We start from the raw sequence: 21,678 nt of genomic DNA, 5'->3' as shown, positions 1-21,678 counted from the left end.
ATCAAGCATATGAGAAGGTATACTCCGAGATCTCAGTTTTTAAATTGTTATTATGGTAATTTTTTTTTGAGACGGAGTTTCGCTCTTATTGCCCAGGCTGGAGTACAGTGGTGTGATCTTGGCTCACTGCAACCTCTGCCTCCTGGGTTCAAGCGATTCTCCTGCCTCAGCCTCCTGAGTCGCTGGGACTACAGGCGCCCACCACCACGCCTAGCTAATTTTTTTGTATTTTTTTCTTTAGTAGAATGGGGTTTCACTATGTTGGCCAGGCTGGTCTCAAACTCCCGACCTCAGATGATCCACCCACCTCGGCCTCCCAAAGTGCTGGGATTACAGGCGTGAGCCACTGCGCCCAGCTGGAAAATTTTGAACATACATAAACAGAATAGTAAAATGATTCCTCACGTACCTACCATCCAGCTTTAGCGGTTCCCAATCCTAGCCGGTGTACTTGTTTCATATATATTCCCACCCATCCCAGTTTATTTGGAGACAAATCGCAGATACGTTATTTCATCCATACATATTTTAGTAAGTTTCTTTTAAAAATGACTCCTTTTTGTGGCCGGGTACAGTGGCTCAAACGCCTGTAATCCCAGCACTTTGGGAGGCCAAGGCGGGTGGATCACTTGTGGTCAGGAGTTTGAGACTAGCCTAGCCAATATGGTGAAACCTCGTCTCTACTAAAAATACAAAAATTATCTGGGTGTAGTAGCACATGCCTGTAATCCCACCTACTTGGGAGGCTGAGGCAGGAGAATTGCTTGAACCCAGGAGGCAGAGGTTGCAGTGAGCTGAGATCGCACCACTGCACTTCAGCCTGGGCAACAGCGCTGGACTGCATTTAAAAAACAAAACAAAACAAAAAAACTCCTTATTGCAAACATAATCATTATCACATCTAAAAAAACTACGTTGATTCCTTAGTGTCATCAAATATCAGTTTAAATTTCCCCGTTTTTATTTTATTTTTTTACTTATGAGACAGAGTCTTGCTCTGTCACCCAGGCTGGAGTACAGTGGCATTATCCCAGCTCACTGCAACGTCTGCCTCCGGGTTCAAGTGATTCTTATGTTTCACTCAGCCACCCAAGTAGCTGGAATTACAGGCGTGTGCCACCATGCCTGGCTAATTTTTGTATTTTTAGTAGAGACGGGGTTTCAGCATGTTGGCCAGTCTGGTCTCGAAGTCCTGGCCTCCAGTGATCCACCCACCTTGGTCTCCCAAAGTGCTGGGATTATAGGCATGAGCCACCACGCCCAGCCACAAATTTCCCCAGTTTTTAAAAACTAATGGCAGGACAGCTGGGCAATATATGACCTCGTCTCTGCAAAAAATTTAGAAATTAGCCAGGCATGGTGGCTCACACCTGTAGTCCCAGCTACTTGGGAGGCTGAGGATGGGAGGCTGCAGTGAGCTGAGATTACACAACTGCGCCCCCTCCTGGGCGACAGAGCGAGGCCCTTTTCAGTTCCCCACTTTAAGAAAAACAAAAACTGTTCTTCTTCCCGTTGTCTCCATAAGGTCCGAAAGGCTCTTCGGAGTGCAGAAGCCTACGAAAATTTCCTACGCTGTCTTGTTATTTTTAACCAGGAGGTGATCTCTCGTGCTGAGCTTGTGCAACTAGTCTCTCCTTTCCTGGGGTAAGTGAAGTGAGGGGCTTAGCCCTGATGCATGATATGGAGACCAGGTAATGTTTGATTTGTGAGAGTATATGACAGGCAAAGTTAATTTACTTGAGATAGATCAGTTGACTCAAATGTTAGTGGCAAAAGAGTCCTGAGAAGTCTTCTAGTCCAGCTCTAGAGATGAGAAAATAGAGAGGGCATTAAGTATTTATTGACTAATGGCCAAGACTAGTGGTCTCCTGATCTTCTAACCAGTGCTGGATGTTTATCAAGAAAAATCTCTCCCAGAGTTCTGGAATTTTTTAAAAAATTATTATTATTATTATTTTTGAGATGAAGTCTCACTCTTGTTCCCCAGGCTGGAGTGTGATGGCGTGATCTTGGCTCACTGCAACCTCCGCCTCCTGAGTTCAGGTGATTCTCCTGCCTCAGCCCCCCGAGTAGCTGGGATTACAGGTGCCTGTCACCACACACCTGGCTAATTTTCGTTATGTTTTTTAGTAGAGACGGTGTTTTACCATGTTGGCCAGGCTGGTCTAGAACTCCTGACCTCAGGTAATCCACCTGCCTCGGCCTCCCAAAGTGCTGGGATTACAGGCGTGAGCCACTACACCAAGCCTGGAATCTTTACTATATTTGACAACCTAAGAATTATGTGAACATTAAAGCAATATTCTTGATCAAAAGAATGGCTTGTTATTTTGCCTGGTTTCGGTACAACTCTTTGATCACCACTTTAACTGATCTGAGAGTATTTTATTAGAAAAAGGGGAAACCAAATGCTCAGAAGCAGTTCTTCTTAGGCAGGAAATAATTCATCCCTGGTAGCAGATTTCTGATCCAAAACCAGATGGTAGTAGTCATACCTCAGGATAACTGCATCCTGCCCCTAATTGCTTGTCACTTTTTGGTTTGATTCTTCAGGAAATTCCCTGAGTTGTTTAATTGGTTTAAAAACTTTCTGGGCTATAAGGAGTCTGTACATCTGGAAACTTATCCAAAGGAGCGAGCCACAGAGGGCATTGCTATGGAGATAGATTATGCTTCTTGTAAACGATTGGGCTCCAGCTATCGAGCCTTACCAAAGAGTTACCAGCAGCCCAAGTGTACAGGACGGACTCCTCTCTGTAAAGAGGTAAGGCCTTCCCTAGCAAAGATCAGCCCTGGGTCCTCAGCTTTTTCCAGAAGGGAGTGGTGGTACCAAGGATTGAGAATTTATATGAATGATGAAATTAAGAACCCTTTTAATCCTTTTTAAAAAGAAAATGTTTTCTACTTTTTTGTTTGTTTTTGAGACAGGGTTTTGTTTTGTCACCCAGGCTGTAGTGCAGTGATGTGATCACGGCTCATAGTGCCTCAACCTCCTGGGCTCAAATGATCCTCCCAAGTACCTGGGACTTATACATGCCTTCACACCCAGCTAAAAATATAAAAATAAAAGTTTTTAGTTTTGTAAAGATTGGGTCACTCCTCCTGGGCTCAGGTGATCTTCCTGCTTTGTCCTCCCAAAGCACTGGAATTATATTTCCGCTTATATTCAGCACCCTTTTCTTACTAATATCTTTTTGTAAACTTGCTAAAGGTAAAATTTGTGAAGTAATGTTAGTTGCCTATTTCTCTGCTAGAGTTTTGTCTTTTCATTCAGAATGCTTAATCACCAGAAAGCTTTTTTAGGCTTTTGTTTCAGTCTCTCTTCTTCTACCCAAAGGTTTTAAATGATACCTGGGTTTCCTTCCCTTCGTGGTCTGAGGACTCTACCTTTGTGAGTTCCAAGAAGACTCAATATGAAGAACATATTTATCGTTGTGAAGATGAACGCTTTGAGGTACAAGCTTGTTTGGCATTTGAAGTTGGGGGAAATGGGAGATGCTCAGTGAGACTATCAGTACCTGTCTCTGAGGGGTATTAAGATGGAAGAGCCAAAGGCTCACATTCTTCTATGGTATGTGCTTGTTGTGGTACTTTCCATGCTTTATGCATTGGTCAAATGTATATATTAGTACATGCTTTATGGCAAATGTGACTTATCTAGGCCACTTTAGCCCTTTTAACTGAAATTGTCCATTGATGACTAAATAATAGTTCTTTTGATTTTGCATGGCATTTTAAGATTATTATGTTTTGCATGGTGAAGAAAATCAGTATCCTAAGGTTTATAGTACTTGAAGCTGTTTTTAAATTATTTAAGATCTGTGTGTATTGTTACCCTTAGCAAGTATCTTGCCATGGTTAGCAAACCAGCTCTGAGAACTGGAATTTTTCTTTCATGTTTCTGGTATTGATTGCTTTGTTGTTTTTTTGTTTGTTTGTTTTGGTTTTTTTTTTTGAGATGGAGTCTCGCTCTGTCTCCCAGGCTGGAGTGCAGTGGCGCGATCTCGGCTCACTGCAAGCTCCGCCTCCCAGGTTCATGCCATTCTCCTGCCTCAGCCTCCCGAGTAGCTGGGACTACAGGCGCCCGCCAACACGTCTGGCTAATTTTTTGTATTTTTATTAGAGACGGAGTTTCACCGTGTTAGCCAGGATGGTCTCGATCTCCCGACCTCGTGATCCACCCGTCTCGGCCTCCCAAAGTGCTAGGATTACAGGTGTGAGCCACTGCGCCCAGCTGATTGCTTTGTTTTGTTTTTTTTTTTTTGAGACAGGGTCTCATTCTGTTGCCCAGGCTGCAGTGCAGTGGCACAATCACAGTTCATTGCAGCCTCAACCTTCCAGACTCAAGTGTGATCCTCCCACCTCAGACCCCCACCCCTACCCGCCACCGAGTGGCTGGGACTACAGGCATGTGCTACCATGCCTGGGTAAATTTTTTTTTTTTTTAAACTTTAAATTCTGGGATACATGTGCAGAACATGCAGGTTTGTTACATAGATATACATGTGCCTTGGTGGTTTGCTGCACCTATCAACTCATCATCTAGGTTTTAAGCCCCACATGCATTAGGTATTTGTCCTAATGCTCTCCCTCCCCTTGCCTCCTACCCCCTGTGGCTAATTTTTTGTTTTTTATAGAAACAGTGTTTTACTACATTACCCAGGCTGGTCTCAAACTCTTGGGTCCAAGCGATCATCCCACCCTGGCCTCCCAAAGTGCTGGGATTACACACATGAGCCACCATACCTGGCCTGATTGGCTCCTTTTGAAAGAAGGTTAAATTAGGGACCCCTTTCTTTTTAAAGACAGAGTATTGCTCTGTTAACCAGGCTGGAGTGCAGTGGTGTGATCTCGGCTCACTGCAACCTCTGCCTCACGAGTTTAAGCCATTATCCTGCCTCAGCCTCCCAAGTATCTGGGACTACAGGTGTATGCCGCTACACCCGGCTAATTTTTTTTGTATTTTTAGTGGAGATGGGTTTCACCATGTTGGCCAGGCTGGTCTTGAACTCCTGACCTCAAGTGACCCACCCGTCTTGGCCTCCCAAAGTGCTGGGATTACAAGTGTGAGCCACTGCGCCTGTCCCAGGAGCTTTATTTTGAAGTAATTAGGAAGGGAAGAGTGGAGTGAATAAATGAGGTGGTAGAAGGCCCCATACCACCTATATCAGGAGAGGGACTACTGAAAGTGGGCTCAAAATCCCCAGTGTGTTTATTTGTCTGGTTTACATTATCATTTTTAAAAAGGGAAGTCTGGTTTGTCTAAAGATGTAAAATGATATGTATCCTATTTAGTGTATCTGTTACATTAAATTGACTGGCTGTGCTTATTTGTGTGGATAGGTATCTTGCTGGGTTTTTGTTTGTTTGTTTGTTTGTTTTGGTACTCTTTTAGCTCTTTGCCAGTTTTCCCGCCTCACACTTGGTTCAGCTGTTTCTGGTGTGTTTTTAATTGAGAACCACATGCTGCCTGGCCGCTGGCAGGTGGTTGGCCATCTTTGCCCCAGCATTTATAAGGAGTTGCACCTATTTGCAGAAAGCTAAATCAAGACAGATGTTAACTTCCATAGGGAGTGTTATCAAGCTAAAGAAGGCATTTCTTTGTTACTTACGTTTAGTAAGGTTAGCTGATGAGTTAGCAGAGCTTGGCATTTGTTTTTGACAGAGTGTTCCTATCCTCTCTCAGCTGGTATGCCTCCAAATGAGAGGCAACTTCATTTCCCATTTGTGACTACAAGGGCAAACATGAAAGAAGTGGGGTGTGCATGTGTTTAAGATTTGGTGGGATGAGCTAGTTTGAAGGAATGTGCGTTACCAATCAAGATAGGTTAGTAATGCCTCTGTACAGACAACTCCCACATCTGAGTGACTTGTAAAACCAATGGGTTTAATTTCTAATCATTCTACATGTACATTGATGTTTAGCAGGGGATTTGGCGTATCAGAATTACTTGGGGATTCAGGCCAAGGGATTGCTGCCATTATGAATGTTGCTAGTCACTAGGAGGAAAAGAGAGCTTGGAATGATCTCACACCTTTAAATGCTGCAGCCTAGAAGTAATAAACATTACTTCTACTCATCTCATAACAACTCATTGGTCAAAACTAGTTACATGGCCCTATCCAATCATAAGGGAGCCAGGAAGTTTAGTCCATTTTTTGTTCATAATTGGAGAGCAAGAGGGGCCAGAAATATTGACCAAATGACTACCACATTCCCAAAACAAGAAAACTTAGGGAACACTTCTGCAAACAGTTGGTTGTAGACCGTTGAGACTGCTCATTTACTTCATTTTCTGTTTCTCATTTAGAGAACCTTATTTTAAGCTAGGGAAAAAGTACACTCAAAGGTTGCCAGGAGTCCAATAAGAATTTAAATGGTTACCCGCAGCTACAACAGTGAATTCCTTAAGTTATGATAGTCACTGCTCTTATTATTACTGGATGTGGAACAAGGCTATTGAATATTTAAGTATTTGAATATACTTAAATATTTCAAGTTAAACCAAAAAACTCTCAAGACAAAGCGGTCTTTTGGGATTGTTTTGATTGTTATTGTTTGTTCATAATGGATCTTAGCAATTCAGGAAAGTTCAGGGAAACGTTTCAGTAAAGTCATCTCCTGTTTGGTTCCTCTGGTCTAAAATCAGTAGTCCTAAGCAAAGCACATGGTGGTGGTGGCGGCAGCGGCGACGGTGGTGGTAATAACTACCATTTATCCAACTTCATCCTGTGGTTCTTATGTGCCAGGTATTGTGCTAAATACTTTATGTGGATTGTATCATTTAATCCAGACACAGGCTTGTGAGAGTAATAGATGCTGTTATCCCTATTTTGCTGATAAAGAAACAGTCTTATGTAGCTAGTAGGGCAGAACCAGGATTCAAATCCAAGGAGTTTGACTCCCTACCTTATTCTTCTAACCATTACTCTATTCTATTTTGATTTGGGTCCTGAGCATACCCTTCTTTGTCTTCCTCTTCAGCTTGATGTAGTTTTAGAGACCAATCTGGCAACAATCCGGGTTCTGGAAGCAATACAGAAGAAGCTTTCCCGCTTGTCTGCTGAAGAACAAGCCAAATTTCGCTTGGACAACACCCTTGGGGGCACATCAGAAGTCATCCATAGAAAAGCACTCCAGAGGATATATGCTGATAAAGCAGCTGACATCATTGATGGTCTGAGAAAGAATCCCTCCATTGCTGTTCCAATTGTCCTTAAAAGGTACCTGAGCAAATGTGCCCTTAGTGCTTTAGTGTACTTCACTACCGGTTCAGTGTCTCATTAAATAAGGCTCTCATTTTCAACCTGGTTGTCCCATGAGACCTCTCTTTCTCCCCAACCCTGGTTGTTGGAATTCAGGTGCAGAATGGAACTTCTTTTGGGGGTCCTGTGTAACCAACATTAGAGAACAAATCTTGTAAGTTCATGGTGGAAGGCTCTGTGTGTATGTTTGGGGGAGTATTTTAAAATACAGAAAAGAAAAGAAGATAATTACCACCCATGTTCCTGCCACACTCAGGACTAACTGTTGTTAACATCTTTGTGGTTTGTTTGTTTTTGTTTTGTTTTGTTTTGAGACAAGATCTCACTCTTTCACCCAGGTTGGAGTGCAGTAGTGTGAACACAGCTCACTGCAGCCTCAACTTCCCAGGCTCAGGTGATCCTCCCACCTCAGCCTCCCGAATAGCTGGGACTACAGGAATGTGCCACCACACCCAGCTAATTTTTATTTTATTTTTTTTAATAGAGATGAGGTCTTGCTATATTTCCCAGGCTGGCCTCTAACTCCTGGGCTCAAGCAATCCTCCTGCCTTGGCCTCCCCAAAGTGCTGGCATTACAGGCACAAGCCACACCACACCCAGCCCCATGTCATTATTGACCACACTGTGAATCCTTTGTTAGGAGCTTGGTTCTCTCTCAGTATCATCTGGTAAAAATTAATTCTTATTTGCTGCACAGTTCACAAATACCCAGATTTGATTTATCCTCCCTCATCTTCCCCTCAAGAGCTGGCACAGATTGATGGTTTCTTCTCCCTGATCTTCCCCTCAAGAGCTGGCACAGATTGATGGTTTCTTCTTCTTGCCTGTAGCATTTAACTTCTGGCTTTTGAGATACAGGTTATTCTTCAGTTTTAGTGCTTTTTTTTGTCTTAGTCTGTTCTCTTCTGGGTTATTAGAATCAGTTCTGATCAGAACTTTCCTGACTGTATCCAGAGGAACATAACTGTGCAAGTTCTCTTGTCTTGGACTTCTGTGTTTCTATTAGCATTGTGAACGTTTTGCAAAGTCCTATAGCAAAGAAACAAGAACTCTTTTTTTCAAGGAATACTTATACCTGAAAGATATTCCCTGGAATGCTGTTTTTAAGTAACCATTCTAGGTAAATTATTTGACTTTGAGATAAATCATTTCCTCAAAGTAAGTCTTGGATGAGTAATTCCCTCATGAAACAGAGTTCAAGACTGGTTTGATAGCATCCCAAGTTGCCAGTAATTTTGAGAGACCTAATATAGCTTTGCACTTTTCTCGAAATAAAGTAAGCCTGGCAAATTTCTTTCTTCTAAACCCTCTGAATTCCCATGTGTTGTTTCCATCCCTTCCCGCTTCACTAGGTTGAAGATGAAAGAGGAAGAATGGCGAGAAGCACAGAGAGGCTTTAACAAAGTATGGCGAGAACAAAATGAGAAATACTACTTGAAGTCTCTGGACCACCAGGGGATCAACTTTAAACAGAATGACACCAAGGTCCTGAGGTCTAAGAGCTTACTCAATGAGATTGAGAGTATCTATGATGAGGTGAGCTGGGGTTTTCTGCATCTGTGAGAGGACTCTAGTCTATATTTAGCACAGCTTTGATTTCTGGAAATTACCTTTGTTAAATGCAGGTGAGACTCTCTAAGACCTGTTGATTCTTGCTTTATAGCTGTCATAGCCTTTTCTATTCCTCATTCTACCATTTCAAATCTAAACTATACCTTTAATACCTAAGCTGTTTGACTAGTTTCCTAGTTTACTGTCCTGGTTTCAACTTATACCTCCTGCCTCCATTTTCCACTTCTCCGACTACCTGTTTCCTTCAAACAATAATACCTTGTATCCATATAGTCCCATCTCTCCTTACTACAGCTTCAAAATTTGTCATTGACCACCAAACTCTTTGTAATCCTTGCTTATTCAGCATGCCTACCAGGACTATAAATAGTACTAGGAGCTAGGATCAGAGATGAATAAGCAATAAATCCTGGTTTCCGTGTGCTCAGTTTTAGGAGATGGATAGAAACATAAATGCAGTGCAATTGGGAATTCCTGGAGTGGGGTGATCCTGAACTTTAAAAATAGTAAAATGAGCTCTTATGTGAACTTAATCAGGCCGGGCACAGTGGCTCATGCCTGTAATCCCAGCACTTTGGGAGGCTGAGGCGGGCAGATCACCTGAGGTCAGGAGTTAGAGACCAGCCCAGCCAACATGACGAAACCCCGTCTTTACTAAAAATACAAAAATTAGCCGGGCGTGGTGGTGTGCACCTGTAGTCCCAGCTACTCGGCAGAATGAGGTGGGAGAATGGCTTGAACCTGGGAGGTGGAGGATGCAGTGAGCTGAGAACATGCCACTGCACTCCAGTCTGGGTGACAGAGCAAGATTCCGTCTCAAAATCAATAAAATAAATAAACTTAATCCTCCATATTTTGCTGATGTTACTTTGTCACCCTCCGTACCCCCACCCCAGAAGTAAAGTAAATCCCAGACCTCATATCATATCCTCTATATAGATACTAATCCAGAATTTTGAAAGATAGTCCCACTGGGCACAGTGGCTCACGCCTGTAATCCCATCACTTTGGGAGGCTGAGGTGGGCAGATCACTTGAGGCCAGAAGTTCGAAACCAGCCTGGCCGACATGGTGAAACCTCATCTCTACTAAAAATACAAAATTAGCCTGGCATGGTGGTGCACTTCTTAATCCCAGCTACTCAGGAGGCTGAAGCATAAGAATGGCTTGAACCCGGGAGACGGAGGTTACAATGAGCCAAGATTGCTCCACTGCACTCCAGCCTGGGTGACAGAGCAAGACCCTGCCAAAAAAAAAGAAAGATGGTTCCAATTCTGTCCTACTCTCCCTGTAAGTCATCGGTGTGTAGAAGGTACCTGTATTTTGACATCAAACCACGTCTCTGTCATTACCTATTTGTTTCTGGAAGAGGGACAAAAATTATTGTTATAGTCAGGTCCTAAGTTTTGTTTTGAGACAGAGTCTCACTCTGTTGCCCAGGCTGGAGTGCAGTAGTACGATCTCGGCTCACTGCAACCTTTGCCTCACGGGTTCAAGTGATTGTCTTGCCTTAGCATCCCAAGGGCTGGGATTACGGGCACCTACCACCATGTTCAGCTAATTTTGTTATTTTTAGTAGAGGCGGGGTTTCACCATATTAGCCAGGCTGATCTCAAACTCCTGACCTCAAGTGATCGCCCTCCTCGGCCTACCAAAGTGCTGGGATTATAGACGTGAGCCACCGCTCCCAGTCCCAGGTCCTAAGTTTTTGATTAGAAAAATATAGACACTGTGGTTGATAATGGGATGTATGGCTGATGTGGTCTTGTAGACATGTTGTCGCTGTAGACATCTCACAGAATACTTTTGTGTCTCTGTCCCATCAGAGGCAAGAGCAGGCTACGGAAGAGAATGCTGGTGTACCTGTTGGCCCACACCTCTCACTTGCGTATGAAGACAAACAAATACTGGAAGATGCTGCTGCTCTGATTATCCACCATGTGAAGAGGCAGACAGGCATTCAGAAGGAGGACAAATATAAGATAAAACAAATCATGCATCATTTTATTCCAGATTTGCTCTTTGCCCAAAGAGGTGATCTCTCAGATGTGGAGGAAGAGGAAGAAGAAGAGATGGATGTAGATGAAGCCACAGGGGCAGTTAAGAAGCACAATGGTGTTGGGGGCAGTCCCCCTAAGTCCAAGTTACTGTTTAGTAACACAGCAGCTCAAAAATTAAGAGGAATGGATGAAGTATACAACCTCTTCTATGTCAACAACAACTGGTATATTTTTATGCGACTGCACCAGATTCTCTGCCTGAGGCTGCTACGGATTTGTTCCCAAGCCGAACGGCAAATTGAAGAAGAAAACCGAGAGAGAGAATGGGAACGGGAAGTGCTGGGCATAAAGCGAGACAAGAGTGACAGCCCTGCCATTCAGCTACGTCTCAAAGAACCTAGTGAGTGCCGAGACCTCTGATTTACAGAGGATGTGTGAGGTTGAGGACCTTAGAGCCACCTAGACTTGGGACTGCTTCTTTTATTAATAGAGCACAGGCATTAGAGTCTGTGTAGTTAAACTCTCTGAACCTGTTTATCTGAAAAATGGAGGCGCTAGTTGCCTTGTGGTGTTGCTTTGTGCAAAGTATCCTATGCAGGGCTTAGATCATGCACACTTGGTCAGTGGTTGGTACTGTGGACGCACCTGGGAAGGGGGTATCACAGTTAATTTCTCAAATGGCAGATTTCTGGGTTACTGCCATCTGTTTCAAAGTACAGATAGAGACTAAACTGTCACAGTCAATTTCAATCCATGACAGAACATAAATTCCTAGTGCTTAAAAGAGAATTTTCTTATATTTTTGAGCAGGACTTCTGTTTAACCAGTGGGGTTTATGGCTCATTCTTAATATGTAGAAATAGTTTATGGAAAGGAGACTGGAACTCAAAAGGTGATATGAGACATGGAGAACAGGCAGGACAGGGATAAAGATGTAGAACTCAGGAAAAGGAAAGTAAGTGAGGGTTCAGGACGCTGTCATGTGCTTTATGTAATTTTGTGCTGCCTGCTTCCAGTTCACTTCATAAATTATGTACTTGAGCTGTGAGCCAAAAGCTTTTTCATGAAGCATTTCTTCTGGGCTCTTAAGGAAATAGCCAACCTGAGGAGTGTATCTTCTTTTTTTTTTTTTTTTTTTTTTTTTATGTGTTGCTGATGTAGGAAGCCCAGATATGGCCCTAGCTTTCTATCTGTTGAGGAGCTAATGACACTGAAAAATAATTCTGAAAGCTTTTATCTAGACTAGTCCTAGCTCGAAAGAGATAAATTTTAGATCTCATTGTGGTGATTCCATCTACTTGGGTAGAAATTAGAAATTAAATGGCCTATTCCTGGCTTGGCCACTGACTTAACCTGGTTTGAGGCTTACATAATGTTGTCTTGTCTGATAATGCCAACCCTCACACTTACCACAGCTTGTTTGGACAAATCTGTGGTTTGGACTCAAAACTTTATTCTGGCATAAAAGCAGTTTTCATAGCAGTGGTATATTTTGGAGTCTATAGCCTATACCTATTCTATGGAGCTAAACAATGTGATAGTCTGTGATGAAACTCAAGCCAGTTGCCTCTTTTAAACAGTATTTGTCCTGTTTTGCCTGTTTTTTAATGAATTCGTCAGACTTCAGATAAATGGAGACAACTTGGTTTTGCTCCTAGCCTTTTTTCTCCAGCACAAACACAACTAGCAAGTAACCAATTAGTCAGTGACAAATAGTTCGTTTTGTAACTTTTTTCATTTTAGTCAACTTTTTGTTGAAGTGCAATGTATAAGCCGGGTGCAGTGGCTTACACCTGTAATCCCAGCACTTTGGGAGGCCGATGTGGGAGGATCACTTGAGGCCAGGAGTTTGAGACCAGCCTGGTTAATAAGTGAGACCCCATCTCTACAAAAAAATACATATAAGGTACGGCATGTATATATAGAAAAGTATACAAATCAGAATTGTGCAGCTCAGTGAATTTTTACAGACTAGACGTACCTATGTTCAAGAAACGAAACATAACCAGTACTCTGATAACCAGTCCTTTTTCCACTTTGTTGATTTCTAACACTAGAGATTAGATTTGTCTATTTTTGAACTTCATATAAATGGGTCTTTAGTAAGCTAAAGGCAGCACTCTTTAATATTCCTTGTGCCCTCTGCTAGTTGCCAAATGTCTTTAACAACTGATGAGATTTATTCTAGCTAGTGATTGAAATGATTCATGTGCAGCAACTACAGATGATTTAATGCAATTTGTGAAATACAACGTAGCGAATCCATTTTTAAACAAAAGGACTTTGACAAATGCAGATTACTTCATTATTCATAAAGGATTTAATTTGCACTCCTATTTTTGTGTTCCCAAGAGGTTTCCCAGTGCTGGAGTATGGCTGTGTCTGCCTTTCCTCATCTGTACTTTATGCTTCATTGAAATAGCTTTATGAGCAAGTGACCCATGTGAGGAATGCTCTTGTGCAGGCTGGGAGAGCAGGTTCCTCTCTCAGCAGGGGAGCCAACAGCTCTTTGAAGGACTGGCTTCCCTAGGATATTTTCCTCTCTGAAAGTGGCCCAGCAGTACCATAAAGAAGTATCTTTCTAGCATGGTAGTTAGAATATTAGAAGCCACTGTTAAAGTTGCAGAGTCACTCTGATAGTGCTGGTGATTGTAGTCACCTGTCGGAATTCATCTCTGTTTACATTGGAATGAGTGAGTATATTTTGAATACCTAGCGTTCATACTTTCAAATGCCATTTAGGCCAGCTGTGGGATTTGCCCTGTATTCTATCCCTAGTCTTTTCTTAGCAAGGTAAGGCCTCACCAATCCCATCTCTCCCACAGTGGATGTTGATGTAGAAGATTATTACCCAGCTTTCCTGGACATGGTGCGGAGCCTGCTGGATGGCAACATAGACTCATCACAGTATGAAGATTCACTGAGAGAGATGTTCACCATTCATGCCTACATTGCCTTTACCATGGACAAACTGATCCAGAGCATTGTCAGACAGGTGAGGGCATGGAGGAGGCTAGGGTGAGTAAGGGAAGAAATCCTTACCTAGAGATGGGCCAGGCAAGGAAAAGGAAAGGCAACTTTTTCATGTAACAGTGTTTATGAACGTAGGGTTCTGAAGAGAGGAGGGGAGGTAAATGTGATGCCTGATTTCTCATGTTAACAAAGTTGCAGTGTATGAGCCTGCCTACCCCATATCCTTTCTTGCTGGCCACCTGTAGAGTGCAGTGGTCCTGACCCCAGCTTCCTGCACAACTTGTCTATCTCTTACCTTGTCTGCCATGGGTAAGCACACAGTGTGGAACATTGCGTCTTCCATAGGTGTTGGTAAGTTTTTTTTTTTTTTTTTTTCCTTAAATAGAGACAGGGTGTCACTGTTTTGCCCAGGCTGGTCTTGAACTTCTGGTCTCAAGTGATCCTCCTGTCTTGGCCTCTTAAAGCGCTGGGATTATAGACACGAGCCACTGCGCCTGGTCAAGGTGTTGGTAACTCTTATGTACTTTCATTGTTTAATATTTGAAATTCTTTTTATAAGAAAGGGTTCACATAACATCTTTTATAATACTCTGCCCACCTCACTCATCTGCGGTTCCCTCTAAGTTAGGTTTCTGGTTGGTTTTGTGTGTTCTTCCTATGGCACCCTGGGAACTTGTAAACATGTTGTTCTTTACAACAATGATATAAAAAATAGCTTGTAACAGATAGTCACATTTCTACTTCTTGGACTTGAGTTCTGAACTCCCAGAGAGATTGTTGGTTAACTGCTTTTTTCTTTTTCTGGAGACCCAGCTTTACTGCTGATTGACTGCAAGTCCCCAGCAGGGCTTCATTTTTCCTTTTCAGCATCCTGTTCTGTGGCTCCCTTGGCCCTTTTTGCCCATATGCCAAAGAGCTGAAAATTGATGTGGGCTGTGTGAAGACTGGCAAATACCTTAAAGTTCTTAGTGATGATTCCGGCTTTCTCCTTCTTATAGACGTACTATGTGGGCATTATTGGTCCTGTCAGCTGGGTGGCTGATTAGAGTTTTTCAGAACTGTCTCCCTTCTTGGGGGCTAAGAGCTTCCTGGAGAAGAGGTTGAGCTTGGAGTCTTACTCCTTCAGGTGCTGAACATTGGCCCACAGGGACATGGTGTACTAATTCCACCCTCTTGTGGATGCTGGTCACCCTTAACTCTTCTAAGCTGAAGCCCCTGCCAGCTTGTACTTTGGTGTGATACCTCACTGTGGGGCAGCTTACCATGGGCCAGATGGGTCCAGATGCAGGGTGCAGGTCAATGTGGTATGCTTTTGCTTGCATCTGCAGATCTTCTGGGCTGGCTGGTTGAACCACGTGGCCATGGGCCACTGCAATTCCTTGTGGAAGTAGGGCTTTAGGATCATGCTGTTCCACCTGGGTACCGTGGCTACCTACAGCCCTCTTCCATAGAATAGCTCAGCAGAAAGGCGGTGAAGTACTTAAGTGAAAACTTGTAAAAAGCAATTTCTAATTCTAGAATCCACACTGCCACTGTAGAAGGAAAGAGCTTGTTGCTTAATGTTCTCTTGGGCTAAAATATTGAATTCTTTGCAAAGTACCCATGCTTTTGCCTTGGTTTTGGAAGGGTGCGTGCCTCTGTACTCCTCCCACAGTATCTACACAGGATTGAGGAAGAGCCTTTCACATAAATGAACCTTAACATCTGGGGGAAAGTTGTCAGATAGTTGTTTCCAATAAGTTGAAGAAGTTGTTAGGCCTTCCCATAAGAGGTCTGGATGGTAACTGGCAGAAATCATTAGATGGATACATAGTCACCCATAGTCATACTTTTTCAGACTAATCTTCCTTAACTTCCCTGAAATTTATATAAAATACAGACTCCAGTTACCCTGTGCTTATGTTGCTGATTACAGGCTTGCTGCTGCTTCAGCTAGGAACGAAGTCTTTCATACCACCAGCACAGCTTTAAAAAAAATCCAATAAAACTAACTTTTAATAATTCTGAGGTTGGTTTTCGAAACAATAGTTACAATTATTTACTGTATCTGGTTATGATTTTGAATCAGTAATAAATACTATCTCCACCCACCCCTGCTTTTTTTTTTTTTTTTTTAATGGAAACAGGTTTCATCCAGAAAACCCCAAAACAGTGACTTTTTTTTTTTTTTTTTTTTTTCCAACCCAGCGTCTCACTCTATTGCCCAGGCTGGAGTGCAGTGGTGTGATCAGCTCACGGTAGCCTTGACCTCCTACCTCAGCCTCCCAAGTAGCTGGGACCAAAGGGGCCACCACACCGGCTAATTTATTGTACTTTTTGTAGAGATGGAGTTTTGCCATGTTGTCCAGGCTGGCCTCAAACTTATGGGCTCAAGCAGTTCACCTACTTCAGCCTCCCAAAGCGCTGCGATTACGGGCATGAGCCACTGTGCCCAGCCTACAGTGACTTTTTAAAACATTTTCAAGCTTCTCAACTCCTTTAACTGGAGGTATCTCTTCTCTCATTCTCCTCATATTTGGTGTTCCCTCAGGTTCCACTGCTGACTGGATGTACAACATATATTTCAAGGTCAAGGCTGGTCATGGTGGCTTACGCCTCTAATACCAGCACTTTGGGAGTCCAAGGCGGGCAGATATATTGAGTCCAGGAGTTGGAGACCAGCCTGGGCAACATGGGGAAACACTATTTGTATTAAAAATACAAAAAATTAGCTGGGCATGGGGGCACATGCCTGTAGTCCCAGCTACTCAGGAGGCTAAGGTGGGAGGATCATCTGAACCCAGGAAGTTGAGGCTGCAGTGAGCCGTGATTGCACCATTGCATTCCAGCCAAGTGAAGCCATTACATTTATCTTACCTATTGTAGGCTGGCTTAAGAGGGATTTGTATTAAGAATACAACAGGCAACCCCACAGACATCCAAGTACAGAACTCAAAATACGACCACACCATGGAAGGACTGGGCTGGGAGGTGATTTTTCTCTCCTGCATGCCTTCACTCTGGACTTCTGCTCCATGCTTGTGCTTTGCTCTGCAGATGAACATACAGCATGTGCTCCAGGCTCCTCCAGCCTCTGAGGCTTTGGCTTGCCCTCCCAGTACCCCTGGTCCCAGTGTTACTAGACCTTTCCATACAGATGCTCCTCCTCAAAAAAATCTATTGAACACCCTCTCTGTCATTTCCAATTAGCAAGATAGAGAATCTGATCTGCTTAGCAGTGGGGGTGGGAGTTCCGTAGCTGTCTCTGGATTTGTAGTGCTGTCTTTTCCGAAGACTCGAGGAGGGGCCAGATATCCAAAAAGAGGGTATGGGTGGGGAATCAGTAATACAGTCTACTTCGACAAGAAAGTATAAAGTAGAGGCGGTGGCTCACGCCTGTAATCCCAGCAGTTTGGGAGGCCAAGGCGGGTGGATCACTTGAGCTCAGAAGTTTGAGATCAGACTGGGCAACATGGCAAAACCCCGTCTCTTCTGAAAATACAAAAAAGTTAGCTGGGCGTGGTGGCACATGCCTGTAGACCCAGCTACTTAAGAGGCTGAGGTGTGGGAGGGTTGCTTGAGCCCAGGAAGTTGAGGCTGCACTGAGCCAAGATCACGATGCCACTGCACTCCAGCCTGGGCGACAGAGCGAGACTCTGTCTCAAAAAGAAAGTAGAAAGTGGAAGCATCTGTATGTATGATTGAAGTCATGCTTTCCATCTGTTTTTTTCCACCTTTTCTTTTTTCTCTCTAAAACACTGTATCTTAATCTTCCTCATGATATCAAGTACTCATAAGCATTATTTTAATGGTTGTATCAGAATCCTTTATCTGGACTCATTGTGATTTATTTATCCATCTGTAGTTGCTGGAGATACTGCCCTTTCTGCCACACTCAGTCACCGTTCTGACCTTTCACTGTGTCCAGTTATCTACTAATACACATACTGGTCATTTAGGACTTAAGAATAAATAGTTATCATGGTTCCTAACACTTAAAAAGAATGTGTCTTCCTAAAAATAGAATGGCTTGGTGGTTATGATCATCTTAAAGTTTTTTAAACAGACAAATCAATATTGAAATTAACGTTTTGCTTTCTTCTTGTATCTATTTTTCACTTCTGTCATTTTGATGATAAAGTTTCATTTGGAAGGATTTTTATTTCAAAATAGAAATAGCATGACATGAGAATGGGAACTCTGAAACGTTCAACTTTCTAGTCATTAGTTTCCTAAGATTGTCACAAAAGCTACTGAAAGTCAATCATGATTGGCCTGTATGGAAAGTGAGTTAACATTATGTACAACTTAAGCCCTATATTTTCTATCAGATACAGAAAAATAGGTGATGTGTTTGGAAAAGTATTGGGCTAGGAGTCAGGAACCTTGACTTTTAGTCCCAACCCTCCTTCTTCAGCTGAGCACCCCTGGGCAGTAATTCAGCAGCTATTTCTTAAATACTTAATGAGTTTCAGGCTTTGTAGTTGGGCTGGGAATATAGACATAGATACTGCATTCATGATTCTCCAAGGCTCCCTTCCTCACCCCAGCTCACGGTGAGCTTTGCAGTGGTGCAGTCTCGGCTCACTGCAACCTCCATCTCCCAGGTTCAAGCGATTCTCCTGCCCCAGCCTCCCAAGTAGCTAGGATTACAGGCTCCTGCCACCACGCCGGGCTATTTGTGTATTTTTAGTAGAGATGGGGTTTCGCCATGTTAGCCAGGCTGGTTTTGAACACCTGACCTCAGGTGATTGGCCCACCTCGGCCTCCCAAAGTGCTGGGATTACAGGCGTGAGCCACCTTTCTGATGCATTGTGTAAATTTGTCTCCTAACTGGCCCCAACTCTGTCCAGCCTGCCTTCCCAGGGCAGTTGTGAAGATCAAATGAGAAAGAATATGTATGAGAGCCAATTGTAAATGATTTTAAAATGCAATAAAGATATGACCTATAGAAAATTATTTAAAGATCCTTAGAATTTTAAATAGTACGATTATCCTGAGTTCTCTATGGTTCTTATTTTAAATAGATAGGAAAGTTTTACCATGGACCACTGATATGGTTGAAAATCCTGGCTTGATTATTCTCCAAGAAAATGATACAGTGGTTTGTGTGATTAATTTTCTAAAATTGCCAGCACCCCCCCAAAAAAAGAAAAACCTTTTTGGAATTGAATGACTACATCAAAGGAACGTTGACTGTATAATGGAGAAATGTTTTCTGTGTTCACTAAAAGCTTGCCTTTGTTTGATTCCAGCTGCAGCATATCGTGAGTGATGAGATCTGTGTGCAGGTGACTGACCTTTACCTGGCAGAAAATAATAATGGGGCCACCGGAGGCCAGCTGAACACACAGAACTCAAGGAGCCTCCTGGAGTCAACGTATCAGCGGAAAGCTGAGCAGCTAATGTCAGATGAGAATTGCTTTAAGGTGAGAGTTGCTCAGGTAGTCGAAGACCTTGCTGGTGACAATGTCAGTTGTTAGGATTCTCTGAACCAGAAGTTAAAGCCGGGTTACTTTGACCTGTGATTCTACTCCTGGACCTTTTAATGAGTTCACCAGAGAAATACAAAGTGGAAGTAATTGTCTTCCTGGACAGTCTACTTTGTTTCTTTCCTGCCTTTAAAGAAAAAAAAAAAAACTAGTTATATATGATTTTTACAATTTTGTATTCTTTTTCTCTGAACATTTTTCATAGTATGCTTTGTAAATATTATTGTTAGAAAAATGTTGGTACATGAAATCCATGGTCATGATCATTATAGAAAAGAAAACATAGGCCCAGCACACATGGCTCACACTTGTAATCTCAGCACACTGGGAGGCCGAGGTGGGCGGATCACTTGAGACCAGCTTGGGCAACATGGCAAAACCCCATCTCTGCAAGAAATACAAGAATACAAAAATTAGCCCTGCATGGTAGCGTGCACCTGTAGTCTCAGCTACTCAGGAGAATGAGATAGAAGGATTGCCCCCGTCTCTACTAAAAATACAAAAAATTAGCCGGGCGTAGTGGCGGGCGTCTGTAGTCCCAGCTACTCTGGAGGCTGAGTCAGGAGAATGGCGTGAACCCGGGAGGCGGGGCTTGCAGATCGCGCCGCTGCACTCCAGCCTGGGAGACAGAGCGAGACTCCGTCTCAAAAAAAAAAAAAAAAAAAAAAAAGGATTGCTTCAGCCTGGGAGGTCGAGGCTGCAGTGAGCCCTGATCGCGTCACTGCACCCCAGCCTGGGTGACAGAGCAAGACTCTGTCCCAAAAAAATGAAAATAAAATGCAGATAACCAAAAAAAGTCACCTTAGAATTCTTTCCTGAAATTATCATTGATGACATCTCTGTGATTCTAAACTTCTCTATGCTTGAGTATATATTTTGAAAGAGTTTATACTGGACAAAATGGTCTTTAACTTTTTTTTTTTTTTTTTTTTTTTTAAGACAGGGACACACACTGTTGCCCAGGCTGGAGTGCAGTGGCGCAATCTTGGTTCACTGCAACCTCTGCCTCCTGAGTTCAAGTGATTCTCACACGTCAGCCACCCTAGTAGCTGGGATTACAGTCATGTACCACTATGTCCAGCTAATTTTTTTTTTTTTTTCCCGAGATGGAGGCTCACTCTTGTTGTCCAGGTTGTCCAGGCTTGGAGTGCAGTGGTGCTATTTCAGCTCACTGCAACCTCCGCCTCCTGGGTTCAAGCAGTTCTCCTGCCTCGGCCTCCTGAGTAGCTGGGATTACAGACACGTGCCACCATGGCCAGCTTGTGTGTGTGTGTGTGTTTAGTAGAGACAGGGTTTTACCATGTTGGTCAGGCTGGTCTTGAACTCCTGAGCTCAGGTGATCTGCCCTCCTTGGCCTCCCAAAGTGCTGGGATTACAGGCATGAGCCACTGCACCCGGTCTAATTTTTGTATTTTTAGTAGAGATGTGGTTTCACCATGTTGGCCAGGCTTGTCTCAAACTCCTGGCCTCAAGTGATCTGCCCGCCTTAGCCTCCCAAAGTGCTGGGATTACAGGTGTGAGCCACTGCATCTGACCGGAAATGGTCTTTAATGTATTTTTGCTCAATTAACAACACTTCTGGGTCTTTATTGTCTTTTTTATGGCTATTTGATATTCACTTTTTAGAGAATTAATGCCTGTATTGTTGGACATTTAGGTTGTTTCCAATTTTTCACCATTATAATGGATAATTATAAAAGCAAATAGTTGGAAACATCCTAGACGTCCAACCCACTATGGGGACTGGTTAATGACATCCTGTTATGAATACTGGAGACAGATTTTGCAATTCTTAAATTATAAATTGTGAAAATGCAGGGTCTGCCCCCACCCCGAAATCTGTTTTGGAAATAACTGTATTTGTGTGGGTATATATTATGTTATTGTCAGGTTGTAAGCTTTACTAGCAGAGAGCAATTTTTAAAGCTTAAAAGAACACTGAGCTAGATCTAGCTTCTGGCTCTGCATGTATATTGATTAGTGGTGTGCCTTGAGAAACCAGAACTCTTCTGAATTTCAGTTTTGTCTCTGTGTAAAATGAAGAAGGTTGAAATAAAAAATTCTCAGGTTTCCTTCCAGGCTCTGACCTTCTCCATGTGATTCTGATAGTTACCTCCTCTATTACGTCCTAGAAGTGGGATTACCAACAGACAGAGCATTGACATTTTGTGGTTCTGGCTACATGTGCCATATTTCTTTCTGACAAAATATTTGTTTTGTAAAACATTCTTACTGGCATTGATTATTATTTTAGCGAATTCTAGAAGTTTGAAACATGAAATAGTACCTTTTGCTATAATATATTTCATTTTACTTGTAGTAAGTGTAGACTTTTGCCTTTATCACTGGCCACCCAAGTTCTAGTATCTTCCTCATCTCTTCAGTTGGAGCAGTTTA

The 21,678-nt window shown here is 42.8% G+C and overlaps 1 protein-coding gene and 1 pseudogene across 6 annotated transcripts in view; one reads left to right on the top strand and one right to left on the bottom strand.

Annotated features, from left to right (window-relative positions):
• SIN3A (SIN3 transcription regulator family member A) overlaps positions 1-21,678 on the top strand; it is an 86,067-nt gene that overhangs the window by 51,951 nt on the left and 12,438 nt on the right. For all 6 annotated transcript variants that reach the window (XM_055098473.2, XM_063596794.1, XM_034939160.3 and 3 more), the window contains 8 exons: positions 1,526-1,644; positions 2,554-2,764; positions 3,338-3,454; positions 6,986-7,224; positions 8,619-8,802; positions 10,664-11,237; positions 13,663-13,832; positions 19,045-19,218. In XM_055098473.2, the coding sequence (XP_054954448.1) occupies positions 1,526-1,644; positions 2,554-2,764; positions 3,338-3,454; positions 6,986-7,224; positions 8,619-8,802; positions 10,664-11,237; positions 13,663-13,832; positions 19,045-19,218 (1,788 nt within the window). The remainder of the gene's footprint in view (positions 1-1,525; positions 1,645-2,553; positions 2,765-3,337; positions 3,455-6,985; positions 7,225-8,618; positions 8,803-10,663; positions 11,238-13,662; positions 13,833-19,044; positions 19,219-21,678) is intronic.
• LOC117976064 (large ribosomal subunit protein eL13-like) lies at positions 13,846-19,032 on the bottom strand (annotated as a pseudogene).

This window comes from Pan paniscus, chromosome 16 (genome assembly GCF_029289425.2).
Source record: "Pan paniscus chromosome 16, NHGRI_mPanPan1-v2.0_pri, whole genome shotgun sequence".
NCBI lineage: Eukaryota > Metazoa > Chordata > Mammalia > Primates > Hominidae > Pan > Pan paniscus.
The sequence above is the reverse complement of the archived record's forward strand: the minus strand, read 5'-3'. Positions and strand labels throughout refer to the sequence as shown.